At 62.0% G+C, this 18,227-nt stretch overlaps 2 protein-coding genes across 2 annotated transcripts; both read left to right on the plus strand.

Moving 5' to 3' along the window:
* The first annotated feature begins 439 nt into the window (after positions 1-439).
* HEXIM1 (HEXIM P-TEFb complex subunit 1) lies at positions 440-2,003 on the plus strand. Its single transcript, XM_032091688.1, has one exon. It carries the CDS (start codon positions 652-654, stop codon positions 1,564-1,566), a length of 915 nt encoding a protein of 304 aa, XP_031947579.1. The 5' UTR covers positions 440-651; the 3' UTR covers positions 1,567-2,003.
* A 9,938-nt stretch (positions 2,004-11,941) lies between these two features.
* Positions 11,942-16,773, plus strand: LOC116435388 (myosin light chain kinase, smooth muscle-like). Its single transcript, XM_032091698.1, has 11 exons — positions 11,942-12,184; positions 13,021-13,100; positions 13,450-13,623; positions 13,978-14,068; positions 14,190-14,393; positions 14,636-14,853; positions 15,298-15,421; positions 15,500-15,652; positions 15,817-15,937; positions 16,017-16,107; positions 16,441-16,773. Exons 3-11 carry the CDS (start codon positions 13,608-13,610, stop codon positions 16,569-16,571), a joined length of 1,149 nt encoding a protein of 382 aa, XP_031947589.1. The 5' UTR covers positions 11,942-12,184; positions 13,021-13,100; positions 13,450-13,607; the 3' UTR covers positions 16,572-16,773.
* The last annotated feature ends 1,454 nt before the right edge of the window (positions 16,774-18,227 follow it).

Here is an 18,227-nt window from a genome sequence, read left to right on the forward strand (position 1 = left end):
ACTCTTTTAGGACAGTCCCACGGGTGTGCCGTGGTGGGGGGGGGGGGGGCGCGCGCGCTGCCCTCGGTGCGGGCCTGAAGGTCGCGGGGCGCGCGCGGCCCCGCGCACGGGGACTCCCCCGCCGCGTGGTACGGCCCGGTCCCGCCCTCGCCCCCTCGCGATTGGTGGCTCCGCGCGCGAGTGGCGTCCGTCACGGCCAATCGCGACCAGCCCGTACAACGGCCGGGGGCGTGTCCCGGCGGGCGGCCCCGCCCCCCGTGCCCGCCGATTGGCCGCGAGGCGGCACCGCCCGCGCGCGCGGGGCCGTGGCGGCGGCGCGGGGCGCGCGGCGGGGGCGGGACCCGACGCGCGGCGGGGCGGGGCGCACAGGGCGCCTGCGCGGGGAGGGGCGGGGCGCGCGCGGGTATAAAGCGGGCGGCGGCGGCCGAAGAGCGGCAGTCGGGAGCGGGCGGCGGCGGGTGCGGGTTGGGGCGTGGGGCGGGGTTGCGGCGGGAGCGGCGGCGCGTGCGGTGCGCGCGGGGGGGCGGGCCCGGCGGCGTTAACCCCCCCCCCCCCGCCCCCAGGGCCATGGCCCGGGCGGCCTGAGCGGGGCCGGACCCATGCGGCGCCGGTAGCGCCCGTTCCCGAGCGAGCGTAGCCGAGCGCAGCGCTATGGCCGACGCGGCGCCCGCTGAACCGGGGCCGGAGCCCCAGTGCGAACCGGAGCCTCGTTCCGAGCCCGAGGTGCGGCCGGAGCCGCAGTCTGAGCCCGAGCCGCAGCCCGAGCGCGGAGAGGCGCCGGCGGAGGACGGCGATGCCGGGCGGCTGCCGCCCCCCGGGGCGGAGGCGGCGGCGGGCGGCGCCGAGGGGCGGCCGCCGACGGGTGGAGCGGGGCGTCCCGGCCTGGGCCCGCGGTACCGGGCCGTGGGGCGCACCGAGGAGTGGCCGGTGAAGAAGAAGCACCGTCGGCGGCCGTCGAAGAAGAAGCGGCGCTGGAAGCCGTACTCGAAGCTGAGCTGGGAGGAGAAGCAGCAGTTCGACGAGCGGCAGAGCCTCCGCGCCTCCCGGCTGCGGGCGGAGATGTTCGCCAAGGGGCAGCCGGTGGCTCCCTACAACACCACGCAGTTCCTCATGGAGGACCACGACCAGGAGGAGCCCGACCTGAAAACCGGGCTGTACCCGCGGCGAGCGGCCGCCAAGTCGGACGACACGAGCGAGGAGGATTTCCTGGACGACGCGGCGGACGAGGACGGGGGCAGCGACGGGATGGGGGGGGACGGCAGCGAGTTTCTGCAGAGGGACTTCTCGGAGACGTACGAGCGGTACCATGTGGAGAGCCTGCAGAACATGAGCAAGCAGGAGCTGGTGAAGGAGTACCTGGAGCTGGAGAAGTGCCTCTCGCGCATGGAGGAGGAGAACAACCGGCTGAGGATGGAGAGCAAAAAAGCCGGGGGGGAGGCGGCGGACCCGGCGCGGGTGCAGGCTCTGGAGCGGGAGGTGGACAGGCTGCGAGCCGAGAACCTGCGGCTGCTGCGGGAGCAGGAGCTGCCCCGGCAGGAAAAGGGCCCCTGCAAGCCGGGGGAGTGACACTGGGCAGGGGGGCGCGGGGGGGTTTTTACAGTGCTGGGTGGAACATTCGGTCCTTGTACAGAGTCGCCGCGGACCCTTTTTATGGGCTAAACTGCAGCTGGGGGGGGCCGAGGGCTCCCCCTTTTTTAGGTGGCTGTGACGGGGTGAGGGGGGCGTTGATGTATTGGTGATATCTGGTTTATGGTTTTATTTTTTTTTTGTGTCTAAACCAAAAAAAAAAAAAAAAAAAAAAAAACAGAAAAGCTGTAAATTGGCCAAAACTGACTATAAAAAATATAGAGGTCTAATAAATTTAATTACTTGTAACTGTAATGGTTTTGGTGTGATTTCTAGAAAATAATCAGGATGGCATTCCACCAGGGAATACATCCTGGATTATTTTCATCATGTTATAACTGTTGTTTGATTAAACTTAGTTGTAATTCCCCGCTTAACCCTTTTTGTTATTATTTTCCCCCATTTATTTTCAATTTTAATTCTGCTTAATGAGCTGAAATAGTTAAAAGTACCTGGAAAGGGAATAAAATGGTGTGTGATGGACACAGAGAGTACCTCACTGAGGTAGGAGTAGCTTCAAGTCTGTTTGCCTAAGGCTCACTTAAACTTGACTCTGTTTCCCTGCAGGTCTATAGGAATCCAAGTCACTAACTGAAATCTGGGCGAAAACTGCCAAAAAAAAAAAAAAATCTGCTTCAAGCTACAAGTGAGAGGAAAAACCTTAAAGTTTTGGAGCAGCCCAAGGAAAAGTTTTGGTAGTCAGCACTTGGCCTCTGAAATGGCTGACGAGGGAGCAGAGAAAGGCGATGGCTCAACCTCCCTCCTGCTGCACCTGAGAGGGGGAGGAGAAGGGAAAAGCAGGAAAAGCTCCAAGTGCTGGAGCTTTTTTTGGGGGGCAGACAGGTAAATGAAGGGGTGAAGCAGGGGAGGGGCTGAGGCTGCTCTGGCTGGGGCCGAGGTGAAGGCAGAATTGGAGTTCATGAAACGTGTACCTGGTGAGGCAGGAGCTGGGATTGAGGCAGGGAGCCGGGATGAGCCTGGACAGCTGCCCGCAGGAATGGGGGAATCGGGCTCCTACACAAAAACAGAGGGCTCAGGGGGACGGGAGGGGGGACAGGGCTGTCCCAGCGCAGGTGGGGTGGTACCAGAGCGGGGTTAAAGCGGCAGCGCAGAGGGGCTGGAAAGGTCCCACCAGGTTTAACCCCAGCCTGGCCAAAGCCCTGCCGCTGCCCGGGGGAAAACAGCATTTATCAGGGACGAGAGAGGTCAGAGGGATGGAGGAAAGGACAGGGGCGACCTCAGCGCTACCAGCGCAGGTGGGTGGTGTAAAATCGGGGGTTAAAAGGCCCGGGGGAGCCGCTGGAGGGGGGATCACACCGATTCTATCTGGCTCCCCGCCCGCTCTGGGGCACCGGCGGGGGGAAGGAAACGAGCCAGGGCCACTTGCTCAAGAGCCCGGGAGCCACCGGCTCCTTCCCTGTGCCATGACATCACCGCAGCTCCGGGGGAGGGGGGGCGATGATCCTTTGGGATGCTGCGGGCTGGGATGGGGGCCGAGCCTCGCGTCCTCCCCTGTCCCGGGAGCTGCTTCCCAGCCGATTATTTCCCTGCCGAGCGAATCCCTCTCCCCGATTCCCACAAGAGGCGTTTTCTCCCGGGGCAGGACGCGCGTCTGATGGCACCGACGGGGGTCCCTCACAGCCTTGGGTCCGTGAAATGCAGCTCCCGGCACCTGGTTCGTGGGAAAACCTTGATCCAAGGGGATATTCTCAGTCAGGATTTGCCCTCATCCACTTACCCCGAACCTGTTATGTTCAAGTCCCTGGAATAAATGTTTTCTCTGCCAATGCTGTTAAAAATACGATTTAAAAAAAACCCAAACCAACTAAAAGGACTATAATGATAAACTCTCCAACCTGCTCTGCCCCCACCAACTTCTGCTTTATTCTGTGCTGTTTTAACGAGTCTCCCTAGGAACCAGGTTTTCCTGATCCCAAGGGCTCATTCCAGTTCCTGTGCCCAAACCTCCTGCAGACACAGACCAGTGACATTCAGGGACCTTTGAAACCTCCAAGTGGATCAGTAATGGACTGGGAGCTCCTTCGTGCTTCTCCCTGGCTGGGGGGAGAGCCCCTCATCCCAAGCCTTTCCCGAAGCTCTGGATTAGGTTTGGAGCAGAGGAGCTGACTGGAGCTCACCTGTGCGAGCTCGGAGCCCACAGCAGCAGGGATCAGCGTGGGACTGAGACGTTGGAACTGTGGAATGGTTTGGGTTGGAAGTGACCTTAAAGACCATCCAGTGCCAACCTCTGCCATGGTGGTGAGGCCCTGGCACAGGTTGCCCAGAGAAGCTCTGGCTACCCTTGGATCCCTGGACATGTCCAAGGCCAGGCTGGATGGGGCTTGGAGCACCCTGGGACAGTGGAAGGTGTCCCAGCCCACGACTGGGGTGGAATGAGATGAGCTTTAGGGTCCCTTCCCACCCAAACCATTCCGTGATTCTACGGACAAGGATGCCACTAGGCCAGGCAGGAATCACCTCACCAGGGCTCCATGGCCGGAGGGCAACACCAACACTGGATTTGGGGCACGTGGAAACAGAGAGCACTGTGAGACCCTCGGCAAAGGGCTCTCCCAACTCCTCCCCTCCCAAGGGTTTTGTTTTCAGAGGAAAGGGCTGAAATTCTGTCCTGGGGAGAGGCAGAAATTACAGCACCAACACAAAAAAACGGGGACTGCTCCATCCCATGCACAGGAATGGCCATTCCCCTTGGACAGAAGCAGTGCAGGGACAGAGCAGTTCCCTGGAAACACGGCAAATCCAAGGGGGAAGTGTCTGTTAATGCCACAGCCTTGGGGTGAGGTGAGTCCCAAATCCTGCCCTGTGACACAGCAGCCCCTTGGAGTCGCTCCCGCTGCTTCTTCCCTGGCACTCCGGGCCTGAGCCCGGTGCAGGGTTATAACCAGGGCCACGGCTCTGGCAGTGCCACTGTGCCCTGCCACCACTGCACCTGCACCAACTGCACTCCCTTCCCTGGCATCACCTTCCCACAACACGCTCACAAAGCTGCTGGGAATTTCCTGGTGACTCTGGGGCACACAAGTGGCATTTTGGTGAAACAGGAGAGGAATCTGCAGCTGGTGGGGCCATCACCAAAAACCTGCAGCTCTTGATGCATCTGCAACAGACCAAACCCTGGCTGGCAGCTCTGGCCCCTCAGGATTGCTCCCCTTCTGCTCCCCACCTGGAACAGCTGGGCAGGTGCAAAGCTCACAGCTCAAACCAAGTGTGACTCTCATTAGTTTGACAAAATCAGCTTGAAATTGCAACTTGGCCTTGAACACTTTCAGAGATGGGGCAGCCATCACCTCTCCGTATGAAGCTTTGGAATTCAGGACCTGCTGAAGCAACATCAGCAGAGTCCTAACAACAAATATAATTTTAAAAAAAATACCCCACCAAGTGCCTAAATGTAAAATAATCTGGTTTTAACTGGCTGAACCACGTCTGACAGCACAATCCGCACTTAGAGCAGAAGCCTCCCAAATCTCCCTGTTTTAAACGTAAACCCAGCCCCACAAATACCAGGGGATGAGCTGGTGATATCAGCCTTTGCCGAGGGAAAAACAGGGCTGGGAACTGGAGTTCCACGGAGGAGCCGTGGGGAGGCTGCGCCAGCTCAATCCCTCCCCAGCGCTGAGCACTTCCAAAAAAAAAGCCATTTTTAGTTTTTAAAGAGCCGGGTTTTGACTTTGCACAGGGAAAACAACACCGCAGGTGCTTTCCAGCCCCGGGAGGAGCATCGCTCCCTCCGAGCCCGGGGCCGCTCGGGTTTGTTACCGCCCGAGAAGTTCCCCCGGGCCCTGGCAACAGCCGAACGCTTTTGTTTTTGAGTCTCCGAGCTCCCCACCGGGGAGGCCATGTTAGCTGATATCCACTGGATCCGGCCAGGATCCCTCCGGGAACCCCGCGGGGTTTGGCTGAAATGTGTGAAACAAAGGATTAAATGCCAGGGATGATCTCCCCCCCACCCAAAACGCGGTGTATGAGGGAGCTGAGGGACGGGACGCCGGCAGGTCCAGCCTTCCAGACGTGCTTCCCAGCCCCAATTTTCACAAAAACTGCTCTGTTCTTCCCCTCCCTGCTCCTCAAGGGGGTCAGGCAGGGCCGGCCCCGCACGAGATCGGGCTGCGGCCGTCGAGAAACGTTCAAATACCGTCTAACGCTAATTTGGATAGAAGAACAGCCCCAGCCCCCGCCCAGCAGCGCAGGTGCGGCCGGACTCCTTCGGAGCCCCACCGGCTCAGACCCCGGGGAGGCCGCGGAGCCCCGACCCGCGCCGGCTCCATGAGGCGCCCGGCAGCGCTGAGCTGCGGTCCCGGAGCGCTGACGGGGGAGCGCCCGGTGGCGCCGCAGCGCCGCCCCACCATCAGGGCCGACGGGGGGCCCCACGCTCCGCTCGCGGGACAGAGCCCCGGCCGGGCCGCCCGGCGCTGCCGGCTCGGGGGTGCGGAGGGGCCCCCAGTCCGCGACGGGAGTGGGCCCGGCCCGGCCCCTCACACACAAAATGGCGTCGGCGGCGCCGCTGCCGCTCCGCCCGCCGGCCGCCATAGCCGCCGTCCCGGCTCCGCCGCCCTCCCGCCAATCAGAACCCGCCGTACCGCTGCGTGACGGCGCGGCGGAGCCAATGGAAGCGCGAATCGTAGAGGAAGAGGCGGTGCGCGCAGCCACCGCGAGGCATTGTGGGGGTTGTAGTCCAGATACGCGTTGCGGTGGTGGGGCCGGGGCGGCTGTGGACTCGCCGTCCCAGGACGCCCCGCGGCCGCACGTGGCGGGCGCTGTGTCACGGCGGTGGGCGGAGGGAGCGGGCCGGGCTCCGGTGCCGCTGCGGGGGCGGAACGGCCCGTACCGAGGCCTCCCGCGGGCTTTGATGTGACATGGGGGGCCTTGCAGGGCCCGGAGCCCCCCGGCAAGGCGGGCAGGGCCCGTGGGGCTCCAGGAGGAGGGTTTTGGCCGGGATGGCGACACTGAAAGCCGGCCCTGAGGGCTGCTCGGCCGGGGCGGCCCGGGGGACCGAGGCCTTGCTCAGGCGGCCTGTGCGGGGGCGGCTTCAGGGAGGGGCCTGGATCGAAGGGGTGACTCCAGCCCCACAGGGGGTGTTCGGCTGCCAGGGGGTACCCCAGCCCCACATGAGGGTGCCTGGCTCAGGGAGGGCGTGCCCAGTTCTAGGCCCGGCTCTCTCTTCAGGCGTCTGGCTTTTAACTCCTTAATACTTCTGTCCTTCTCCAGAACCGTTCCCGGGTGGCAGCAGACACAGATCACAATTAGATGGATCCCAATTAGCAGACACAGATCACAATTAGCAGACACGTGTCCCCTCAGCATGGTGGGAGCTCAGTGTACTCAGGGGGTGACAGTGCTTCCCCCAAATTACCCGTCTGCCCCATTCCAGCTCTGCCGAGGGCTCCTCCCAGGGTTATCTGGGCTCCATCGCAGATCTCAAGGAGATGAGTGACCCAAAGGGCAAAGTCCGTGAGCTTTCCCAAGGGTTTCACGGGGATTTTTCCCCACTGGTAGCACTCCTCACTGGCTGAGCCCTGTGGGGTGTGGACAGGGGGTTCAGTCAGCAGGAATTTTAAGGGAATAATGTGTATTTGGGGGATCAGGACATGTAAAAGGCAAGAATAAGCAATACATTTTGTAAATACAAAAAACAGAAACAAAAAAAACCCAAACTGAAAAACTGCTCACTACAAACCAAAAAAGTCTTTCCCTACAAAGTTGGTCGTCTTGAACTCCCGTTTTCTGGGGCAGGCTGGGGCCAGGCCCTGTCACTGTGTGACTTTTGGGAAGAACAGTTCAGGGAATGAGCCTGAGCAGCCACTTGAAGCATATGGAATTGAGTTCTGATGTTATGAAAAGACAAAGAGGTTTAGTTTGGGTTTTTTTCTGGGCTGGTAAATCCCCAGTCATAAAATCTCCCCCTCATTATGTGATTTTAATGAATGAGGGTTAATTGTGCCAAACGTTTTCCAGCCAGAGGGCTGGTGTTGGACATGGCCTGGCTCTTCCTGAGTGGGAAAGGGGATGGAGAGGTGTAAAATAGGCCAAATCTGGGATTTGGGTGGGGAGGAAGGGGACAAATGCACTTTCCCCTGGACTGTCCCAGTATGACCAGTAGTGAGGGGGACAGAACCCTTTTTGCAGAGCATGGGGGGCTGGTGATGGTGGTGCCACATCCCAGGAAGAAGCTTTCAGGCATCACCCTGGCATGGGACCGGGTGCCCCCAGCCCCTGTCCCTGTCCCCACGGGCCCCAGGATGGGGGCACTGGCCCTGGCACAGCCCCTCCAGAGGGTTTGTCCCTGACCCCCACCCCTGTCTGTTGGGATCTTCACGGGAGGGAGGCAGAGCCACGTGCTCTGGGATGCTCCTGGGACATGGGGGTTGTTCCTGGTACCCCCCGAGCTGTCAGATGTTCTCCCTGTGCTGACCCAAACCTACAGAACACCCTGCTTTTGGGATTTCTGTATCAGGAGCTGTGACATCAGCAACTCGAGGCCATATCAGTCCCCAACTAGTGGCAGGTGGGGTTTGCCTCCCAGCGTGTCCCGTTTCTGGGATTTTGTGCTTTCAGAGGGACAGCGCTTGATGACCTCAGCCATGGGATCCCCTGCCTGCTCCTGCCCTTCCCTGCCTGCTCCTGCCCTTCCCTGCCTGCTCCTGCCCAGAGCAGAGCACAAGGGGAGCACAGAGGGGTTTGGAGGAGCCAGGAGCAGCCTGGGGTGCTGATAACCCCCAAACCTCCAGGCGTTGGACTTATCTCTGAGCCCAGCTCCGGCCCCTCTGTCACTCCCCCGCGGTGTTTTTAGCCACCGTGAGGCTCTCTGAGGTCCCATGGGCCCTTGTCACCCCATGGGGTTGTTGTCAGGATCCAGAGGCAATCCTGCTCCCCAGGATGCTTCCTGTCCATGGGAGCACTATCAGTCCCATCCCTGACTGGCTTCACCTTCCCAGGGCTGGAGGAACAGGTCCAAGGTCCCGAGGCTGCCTGGAGGAGCTGGATCAGCCAACCCCACACAGGGACAGGCTGGTTCCCGAGCTGGTGCCAAGATACTGTGGTTTATAGATCCAGATTGATTTATTTTTTTCCATGTATTTGGGTCTTTTCCAGCCCTATTTTAGCTCCTCCCCACCCTGGCCTGTCTGGCTGAGCACGACCAGCCCCGACTGCCACCCCTGGGTCCGCCCACCCCTCATGGCATCCCAAAGCCGGGGTGCCATGACCCTTTCCACACTCTCAGGGATAATTTTGGGGCAACAGATGTTTGCACAACCCCGATCCTGCAGAACGGGGTTTTCCCCCAGGACCCAGCTCCCAGCACCCACCATCCCAGTGCCCTACACCCAGCTGTCCAGCACTAAGCTCCCAGCATCCATATCCCAGATCTCCAGCTCCCCGCACCCAGCATCCATCACCCAGCATTCCATGTCCCAAGCATCCCAGCGCTCCCAGCTCTCCACACCCTGGCTCTCAGTGTTCCCAGCACTCCCAGCATGCATCAGCCACTGCTCCCAGTGCTTCCTGTGCTCCCAGCAGGCATCAGCCATCGCTCCCAGCACCTGCACCCTGTTCCCAGTATTTCCAGCATTCCCAGCATCCACCTCCCAGTGCTTCTAGTGCTCTCAGCACCCAGCTCCCAGTTCTCCCAGCACCCAACTCTCTGCACCCATCTCCCAGTGCATCCAGTGCTTCCAGCATCCATCTTCCAGCACTCCCAGCACCAAGTCCCCAGCGCACCCAGCTCTCCACACCCATGTCCCACTGCTCCCAGCACTCCCAGCATCCAGCTCCCAGTAATCCCATCTCCCAGCACTCCCAGCATCCAGCTCCCAGTGCTCCCAGTGCTCCCAGTACTCCCAGCATCCAGCTCCCAGCACTCCCATCTCCCAGCACTCCCAGCTCCCAGTGCTCCCAGCATCCAGCTCCCAGTGTTCCCAGCGCTCCCAGTGCTCCCAGCGCTCCCAGTGTTCCCAGCATCCAGCTCCCAGTGCTCCCAGCGCTCCCAGTGCTCCCAGTGCTTCCAGCATCCAGCTCCCAGTACTCCCATCTCCCAGCACTCCCAGCTCCCAGTGTTCCCAGCGCTCCCAGCATCCAGCTCCCAGCGCTCCCAGTGCTCCCAGTGCTCCCAGTGTTCCCAGCGCTCACAGCGCTCCCAGTGCTCCCAGTGTTCCCAGCGCTTACAGCGCTCCCAGTGCTCCCAGTGCTCCCAGTCCGCGGCCGCTCCCCCCCCGCGAGCGCTGCGGGGCGCCAGAGCCGGACACGTGTGCCCCGCCAGGCCCCGCCCACCGCAGGGCGTGACCCCGCCCACCGCACCCAATAAGGGCATGGCCACGCCCATCACGTTACGCAACGCGCCGGCCTCGCCCAACCCGGAAGCCCCGCTCCGAACGTCCCCGCCCCCAGCGCGTGCGCGGCCGGCCCCGCCCACCAGCGGCGCCCCCGGTTCTTGGCCCCGCCCCCCGCGCCCCCCCCCATGTCCCCCCCATGTCCCCCCCGCGTCCCCCCCGTGTCCCCCCCATGTCCCCCCCGGGTCCCCAGAACCTCCATGTCCCCCCCGCGTTCCCCCCATGTCCCCCCCGGGTCCCCAGAACCCCCGTGTCCCCCCATGCCCGTCTACGCCCCCCGGGGGTCCCGTCCCGCCCCTCCCACGTCCCGCTCTGTGCCTTGGTGTCTCCCCGGTGCTCCCCGACCGTCCCAGGTCCCCGGTGCTTCCATGTGCCCCCATCCCTGCTGTCCCTCTGTCTCTGGAGCCCCCCGTATGCCCCCATGTCCTCTGTGTCCCCCGTGTTCCTCCCATGTCCCCCGTCCCCTGCATGTCTTCTGCATCCCCCCATCTGCTCCCCATGACCTCTGTGGGCCCCTGTGGCTCCCGTGTCCCCCCGTCCCCAGTGTCTGCTGCCTTCCCTGTGTCCCCTTCATATTCCCCGGGCCCCCCCAAGGCCTCTTAGCACCCTCCTGTGTCCCCATGTCCATGCTGTCCCCTGTGTCCTCATGTCCTTCGTGTGTCCCCGTGTTCTCCGTGTGCCCCTGTGTTCCCTGTGCCTCCCAAGTCCTCGGTGTCCTCCATGTCCCCATGTCCCCCATGTCCCCACACACATCCGGCACATGTGCTGAGTCTTCCTTCCCAGGGAAATGGGAAGTAGGGGCCGTGTCCCCCTGAGGTCATCGAGCCCTTCCCTCAGGCACGAGGGGATCAAGGACAGACAGACACCCAGGATCCACTGACGCGACCCCGTCCCCCTGTGCTGTCACCCAGCACCAAGGTCCACAGCTGAGCCCTGCGGTGACAATGTTTATTGTAGGACCTACCAAAAAGTGGAGGCAGCTGAATCTGCACAGAGGGTCCTGACTCAGCCTAAAGTGGGGGGGGGGGGGCTGCAGGGGAGGTCGGGGTGAACCAGGGGGGCCTGGTGGGTACCCCGTGGGCAGCACGAGTGGGTTTGGGATTGGGGGTCACCTGGAAATCCCATCCTGGCCTTGCCAGAGGATCTCTCAGGCAGATGGGGACAACTGGATGGCCAAAGCAGGAACACATGGCTGCCTGGATGCGACTGCTAATGATTAATTAATTAATTTCATTAACTAATTAATTTTCTAAGGCACAAGGAGAGGGTGCCCGTGGTGGGTAAGGCACTGCTGGACATTTCAGATGGGTCACCTTCCCAAATCCAAAAACAAAGGTGTGTGACAGGGCCGGGGCAGTGGCCAGTAAATGAAGTGCTGACGGTAACGAGAAAATCCCAAAGGATGGATTGATCTGCTCGTCGATCCCTGGACCAGCAGCCAGCTTTTCCTGCTGTTGATGTCCCGTGGGCATGATGCTCCATCCAGAGGGAATGCGGCTCCCGAGGGATTCACCCTCCAGCCACGTGCTCGATCCTGGCACATCCCGCAGGGACGTGGGTGATGCCAGCCCTCCACAGATCCCCCAGACCCCAAATCTTTGTCCCCTCCGGGCCTTTTTCTGCTCTTTTTTCTGCTGTCGCCGGGACCAGCGTCAGACCAACACTGACATCAAGTGGCTGCCGGGATCCCTGGCACTCCCGGGCTGTCTCCTGCCTCTCCGTGCGCCGGGAGCAGCCCAGCACCGCCCGCCCGGCCTCATCCTGCCCCGGACAGGGACCGAGTCGCGCCGCAGGTGCCGGGTGTCCATCACCGCTCCCCGGGCGGGCGGGATGCATCCAGCCGTGCTCCATCTGCCTGTCCCCAGCCAGGCCACCCCGTGTCCTATCCTGTCCCCGGCAGTCGATATCTCAGCGGGGTCGAGCCGAGCGCTGGCGGCACCGCCGAGCCCGGAGCATCCACACGTCCCTCACCCCCCGGGAGCCGGGGGGACCCCTGCCCACCGCACCCCCGTCCCCAGCTCTGCCCCTCCGCTGGCAAGGTCGCGGTGACAAAGGCACAGCGAGGTCGTGGTGACCCTGCCATTGCCCTGGGGACATTCGTCCCCTAATCCCTGCCGTGGACTTTGGCCGAGCCTGGGAGCGGCACTGGGACGCGTCTGGCGGCTCTGGCACGGCCCCAAATCTCCCCGAGACCCGGCTCCGGACAGCAGGTAACCCCAGGTGACACCCCCTCTGCTCCGGCTGCTGTGACACCGGGCTCCCCAGGCATTTCAGGTCCCTGTGAGGTGCCACTGCCTGATCCCCGGGTCTGGAGACAGCTCCGGGAGGAAATCACGGTGTTCTTCCCATTTTAAATCTGGGCAGACTGGGCAAATGGCAGCACCGGGTGCCAGAACGCTCCTGCTTTTGGGGAATAAAAGCTGGGAAACGCATTTTTCCTCCAAACGACCTGGTCTGGAGGCCCGGAGGAGTTTTGCAACTCCCCGTTCACCTTCATCCCCTCTTCCGTGAAGCCGAAGCCCAGGGCTTGTCCTGGGGAGAGCAATGGCTCTGCTGGGATATTGACTGCAGGTGGAGCAGGGACGGGGGGCAGCTGTGGGTGCTCAGCCCCTCTGCAGGAACCCACCCATGGGTGGGAAGGAGGCGGGGGTTGGCCGGGGCTGGGCTGACTGTGGATTTAACCCCTGGGAGGCCAGAGCAGGGCTGGGGTCTCTGCCCTGTAACGAGGTGTGTCAGGTCTCTGCAGCCTCCCCGCCCTGGGGCTTCTCTGCCTGAGCCCTCTGTGTTGCAAGCCTGTGGCCCTGCACGGTGCCAAGTGGGGTGTTGGGGGTGTTGGGCCACGGTCTGGGGACGGCTCGCTGGGGGTGGGGGTTGTTTATCCCCCAAGTCCGGAAGCGCTCTGCTGGGAAGGAAAGGGAGGGGAAAGTCTGGGCTGTTCCCAGCACCGGAGTGGGAGGGATGCTCCCAGCTGTACCCCGAGACATTCCCATATGTGTGGTCCCAGTTGTCCTCAACCTCCAGCATCACCCCCTCCTTCCCTCCTCAGCTCCCTGGTGGCTCTGCAGTGACTGGGAAAGGTCAGGGACCTGCAGGTGGCCTGGAACAGGAGGGACTGGACAGTGACAGGTCAGTGCTGTGGCTCTTGGGTTGGGGTTTGGGTGCTGCTGCCTGACACCCTTGGGTGTCATTGTCCTGTCCTCCCAGCCTTTCTGGGGACAGAGTGTGGTGCGGATGTGTAAGGAAGCAGCTCCTTTGCCCTAGAAGTGCGGTTTTCCTGGGGATTTCCTGGCTGATGTAAGACAGCGCATGGGGAAAACATCGGCTTGGAGCCTGAGGCTCTCCTGGGAAGGGGTTGTCCCCATCCAAAAAGGGGTCTTGCTTTAAAAGTTGGCTTTGGGTCCCTCAAGAGGGCTCCCTCAGGGGGGATGGGGAGTGTGGGTGCTAGTGAAGCAATGCCGGTGGTCTCCTGTGGCAGGGAGAAGGTGCAGAGCCCCCAGGAGCAGCTGGAGCAGAGACACGGCCGTCACCTGCCCCAGCACCCCTGTCCCAGCTCGGGGCTGCCAGAGCCTGGGGAACACATCCAGCTCCTGTCCTGACTGTGGCAGCGCCCTCTGAGGAGCTGGCAGCACCACCATGTCCCAGGCAGGAGGTACAGCAGAGCCCTCAGTCTGCCCCGGGGAGGCACAGGGGACTCCAGCCCTGGTGTGACTCCATCCATCTCCCTCTATCAGCACCAATCTCCATCCCATCCTGGGCCCACTTCTCTTGGATTTTTGATCCTAAAGGCACCTTTCACCCCAAACCTGACTTGCAGGGTGCTGGGCTGCTCGAGGGGCTCCTGTCCCCATGTTCTCCCCAGGTCCCATCCACACTGTGTGGGAAGGGTGGTTGGTCTCAGAGGGAGCAGGGGGAGACACAGAAATTGGTGCTGGAGGGGAAGACAGGCCCCTGGGCCCCAAAACATGGGGGATCCCTGCATGGCCCACCTTAATCCATCCCCCAGGAGCTGAGGAGGCCTTTGAACACTGTGATGTGGTCATCAACAGCCAGGACAAGGTTTCGGATGTGTACACGCAGCTGGAGAAGCTGGGGGAGTAAGTGAGGGTGCCATGTCCCCACCAGCTGGGGGTGGCCCATGGCTGTCCATGCACAGCCCTGGGGGGATGCAGGCGGGTGGTGGTGGCTCCTCCATCCCTCATCCTCACTCTGTCCCAGGGGGAAATTTGGGACAGTGTACAGGCTGCAGGAAAAGGCCACCGGCAAAATCCGGGCCGGGAAATATTTCCGGACGCGCACAGCAAAGGAGAAGCAGACGGCTCAGGCTGAGGTGGAGCTGATGAACCTCCTGCATCACCCACGCCTCGTGCAGTGCCTCGACGCCTTCCAAGGCCCCACTGAGCTGGTGATGGTGATGGAGTAGTGAGTGGGGGGACAGTCAGATTTGGGGGTGGTGGGGCAGTGCTGGGCTCTGCCAGGGGGAGCTCTGAAGGTGGCGAGGGGCCCCTGTGTTGTGAGGTGTGGGAGGGATGGGGAACCTGGAGACTCCGGAGTTATGAGTGGTGAGATCCTCCCAGAGCACCGAGTCCGGGTTCTCTGGTGGGGCTGCCCCTCCTTGGGGCTGGTAGATCCCAAAGGGGTCCCCAGCACCTCGCTGTCCCCAGTGTGGCAGGTGGGGAACTCTTTGAGCGCATTGTGGACGATGACTTCGAGCACACGGAGCCCAGCAGTGCCCAGTACGTGCGGCAGATCCTGGAGGGGCTGCGCTTCATGCACGGCCAGGCCATCGTCCACCTCGACCTCAAACCCGAGAACATCGTTTGCGTCAGCCCCGACAGCCACTGGGTCAAGATCATCGATTTTGGCTTGGCACGCAAGCTGGGTGAGCAAGAAGGGGCTCCTGGAGGTCCAGGGCAGGGACTGGCACTGGCACAGGGACAGGATCTGGCCTGGCACGCCAGCAAGGAGCTTGGTGTCCTCCTGCTTGGGACACCAAACCAGGGCCCTTCCTGACAACCACACGATGCTCTGGAGAAAGCTGGGTGTGCCCAGCCCTGCTGCTGGGCTGGAGACCCCCAAGCCCCCTGTGCCTGTGGGTGCCTGGCACACAGAGATGCTCTAGGAGGGCACCAGGACCTGCAGTGGACCTTGGAGGGTGGCAGCTCCCTCTGGGCACAGGGGCTCATCCACCTGGGGTGTGTTGGTGTGTCCTGTGTCCCAGACACCTGTCCCACGGCAATCCCAGCTGGACACCTGTCCCACGGCAATCCCAGCTGGACACCTGCCCCGGGGAGATCCCAATTGGCCTCCTGCATCTTCTCTGCAGCTCCAGACACCCCCGTGAAGGTGTTGCATGGCACCCCTGAGTTCATGGCTCCAGAAGTGGTCGCCTTTGAGCCCGTGAGCTTCTCCACGGACATGTGGAGTGTTGGTGTCATCTGCTACATCCTGTGAGTGCCCTCCTGGGCAGGGCAGGCTGGGCTGCAGGGGGCTGAGCTGTCACTGATGTCCTGGGGTCACCTCTCCAGGCTGAGCGGGGAGTCCCCCTTCCAGGGGGACACCGACATGGAGACACTGAGCAATGTCACAGCTGCCCAGTGGGACTTTGGGGAGGAGACCTTCTCGGAGATCTCCCAGCAAGCCAAGGACTTCATCAACCAACTGCTGCAGAAGGACCCCTGGTAGGGCCTGGGGGTGGCTGTGGGGTGCTGAGCTGGGCTGGGCTGGGTTTTGGGGTGCTGAGGGGGTGGGCAGGGGAAAGCTCTGCCTGTTTGGTGGCGGGGACACTCCAGATGAGAGTCTGAGGGTGGAGCAGCCCCTGTGACCCCCCCTCTGTGTGCTGCAGCCGGCGACTCCCCAGTGCAGGGGCTCTGCTGCACCCCTGGCTGCAGCACCCCCAGCCCAGCAGCCCCAAGGTGCTGTCGAAGGAGAGGATCAGGCAGTTCCTGGCGCGTCGCAAGTGGCAGGTACCCGGCAGCGTGACGGGGACACGGGGGTGGGGATGGCTCAGGCTAAAGGGCTCAGTGCTCCTTCTCTTCCCTGCAGAAAACAGGGAAAGCCCTGCTGGCTCTCAAGAGGCTGACCCTGCTGTCCCAGAGCCTGGAGGGGAAGGTGTCAGAGGCTCAGGATGAGGAAGGTGACGGCCCCTGAGGCACCATTCCCAACCCCCCCCAGCCCATTCTCTCTGCTTTGCCATCTCCACCTTGTGCTCCTGGCCAGCTTCTCCCTCTTTTTGCTCCAGCCTGGAGCAAACACCCCGGCCTGTCCCCACAGTGGCATCTCTGCTCCAGGCCCGAGGGTCTCTCCATCCTCCTCGCTGTGTGGGGGGGTCTCTGATGCAGCCTCGGACGGGCTCATCCCACTCTGTGTGACCCAGAGCTGATCCCCATGGGTGCCTCCTGCACCTCCAGCACAGGAGGGAGGTTGGACCAGCCAGCTCCTCACCCTTCCCTCTGCCCATCTCCTGCAGGCCTGGGCTGCAGCCCAGAGAAGGAACAACCCTCCGGGGCTCTGCCCCAACAAGGTCCCAACCCCTCAGAGCTGCTGACAGACCGGGACGAGGAGGAGGATGGTGGGAGCATTGCAGCCCCAGGGCAGTGACAGCGTGGCCCTGTCACCCCCATTCTGGACCACCTAGAGATGGGGATGGTGCCCCCTCCAGCAGCTCCCACAGTGCCCTGGCCAGCCTGGGGCAGCCCTATACCCCTCTGTGGGCCAGCTCTGGGGTGCTGTGGTGTCCCTGTGCTGCTGTCCCTGCAAGGACCGGGCACCTGCTGCCAATAAAGCACTGACAATCTCTGCACTCCCTGTGCTGGTCCTTTTCCCTCCAAATTCACTGGGAGAGGTGGGAAAGAGCTGCTCAAGCTGTGCCCACCCTTTGGGAGCTGGGATCAGGCTCTACCCCACCTGGGTCTCTCGAGGAGTGATGCTGGCCGTGGGCTCAGAAGAGTGTTCCCTCCTCAGCAGGAGGGTTGGCAGTCTGCCCTGAGCTCACAGAAGCCAGGATGAGCCCTGAGGCCTCTGGTGTCTCCATTTCTGGGCCAACTCTGGTACCAGTAGGGCTGAAAAATGCTGTGGGACCTCCAGGCTCGTCCTAAGGAGGCAGCTGGGGCAGAACTCGGAGTTTGGGGGCCCTGGGGAAGAACAACCCCAGGCACCAGGATGTGCTGGGGGACACCCAGCTGGGACAGAGGGTTGGGGGTCCTGCCGGACACAGGGGTGACCATGAACCACCAGTGGGCCCTTGGTAAAAGGTGGTGAATGGGATCCTGGGCTGCAGGATGAGGGAGGGATCATTCCCAAATTCAGTGAGGCCATCCCTGGAGGCCTCTGCTCTGCTCTGGGGCCCCACTACAGCAGCGACATGGACACACAGGGGACAGTTTGATGAAGGATGAGGGAAAAACTGGAGCCCCTCACCCAGGAAGAATGTCTGGGAGAGCTGGGATTGTTTAGGGAAGAGAAGGCTCAGAGGTATCTCATCGCTACCTGAAGGGAGGATGAAACCAGGCTCTTCTCAGCAGCACCCAAGGTCCGTGGGCACGACCTGGAACCTCAGGAAAACACTTTATTACTGCTGATGGAGCACTGGCACAGGTTGCCCAGGGAGGCTGTGTGCTCTCCATCCTTGCAGGTATTAAAAACCTTTCTAGGCACAGTCCCAGGGCCCCTGCTGGAGCAGAGGTGTGGACCAGGTGCCCTCCAGAGGCTCCTTCCAGCATTAACCACCATGGGATTCCATGAAACCCCTCCTCCTGTTGAAGCTGGGCTGGGGGCTGCTCTCCCCCAGCACCTGCTGATGCCAGAGGCTTCCTGGAGGTGCCCTGGTTGGAGCAGCCCAGCCCTGTGCCCAGCGCCAGGGTCCAGCTGTGCCAGATAATGCATGGCTTCAACCCTTCCTCCTCCTCTTCCTGGAGCAGGGGCGAGGAGGAAACTGTTATTTTTATTAAACAGAACCGAATCCACCCACGCCGTGGAGGACACGTGTCTGAGAGCCACTGACGGGACACAGCTGAAGGGGATGCCAACCCTCGGAGCTGCTGTGGAGCAGTGATGACAAATCTGTTTTGGGCAGTTTGCTGAAGCCCCTGGAAGCTGGTGGCCATCACAGCAGGAGGATCCACGGCAGGATTTGGCATCCTGCAGCCTCCAGAGATGGTAGAGCAGCCCCAGTGCCTGAACCCCTTGGCTGCGGGCACTGTGGCTCTTCTCTGCTCTTCTCTTGGGCTCATGGGGAGGAGGTGTCACCTCCCTGTC

Source organism: Corvus moneduloides, chromosome 26 (assembly GCF_009650955.1).
Source record: "Corvus moneduloides isolate bCorMon1 chromosome 26, bCorMon1.pri, whole genome shotgun sequence".
Lineage (NCBI taxonomy): Eukaryota > Metazoa > Chordata > Aves > Passeriformes > Corvidae > Corvus > Corvus moneduloides.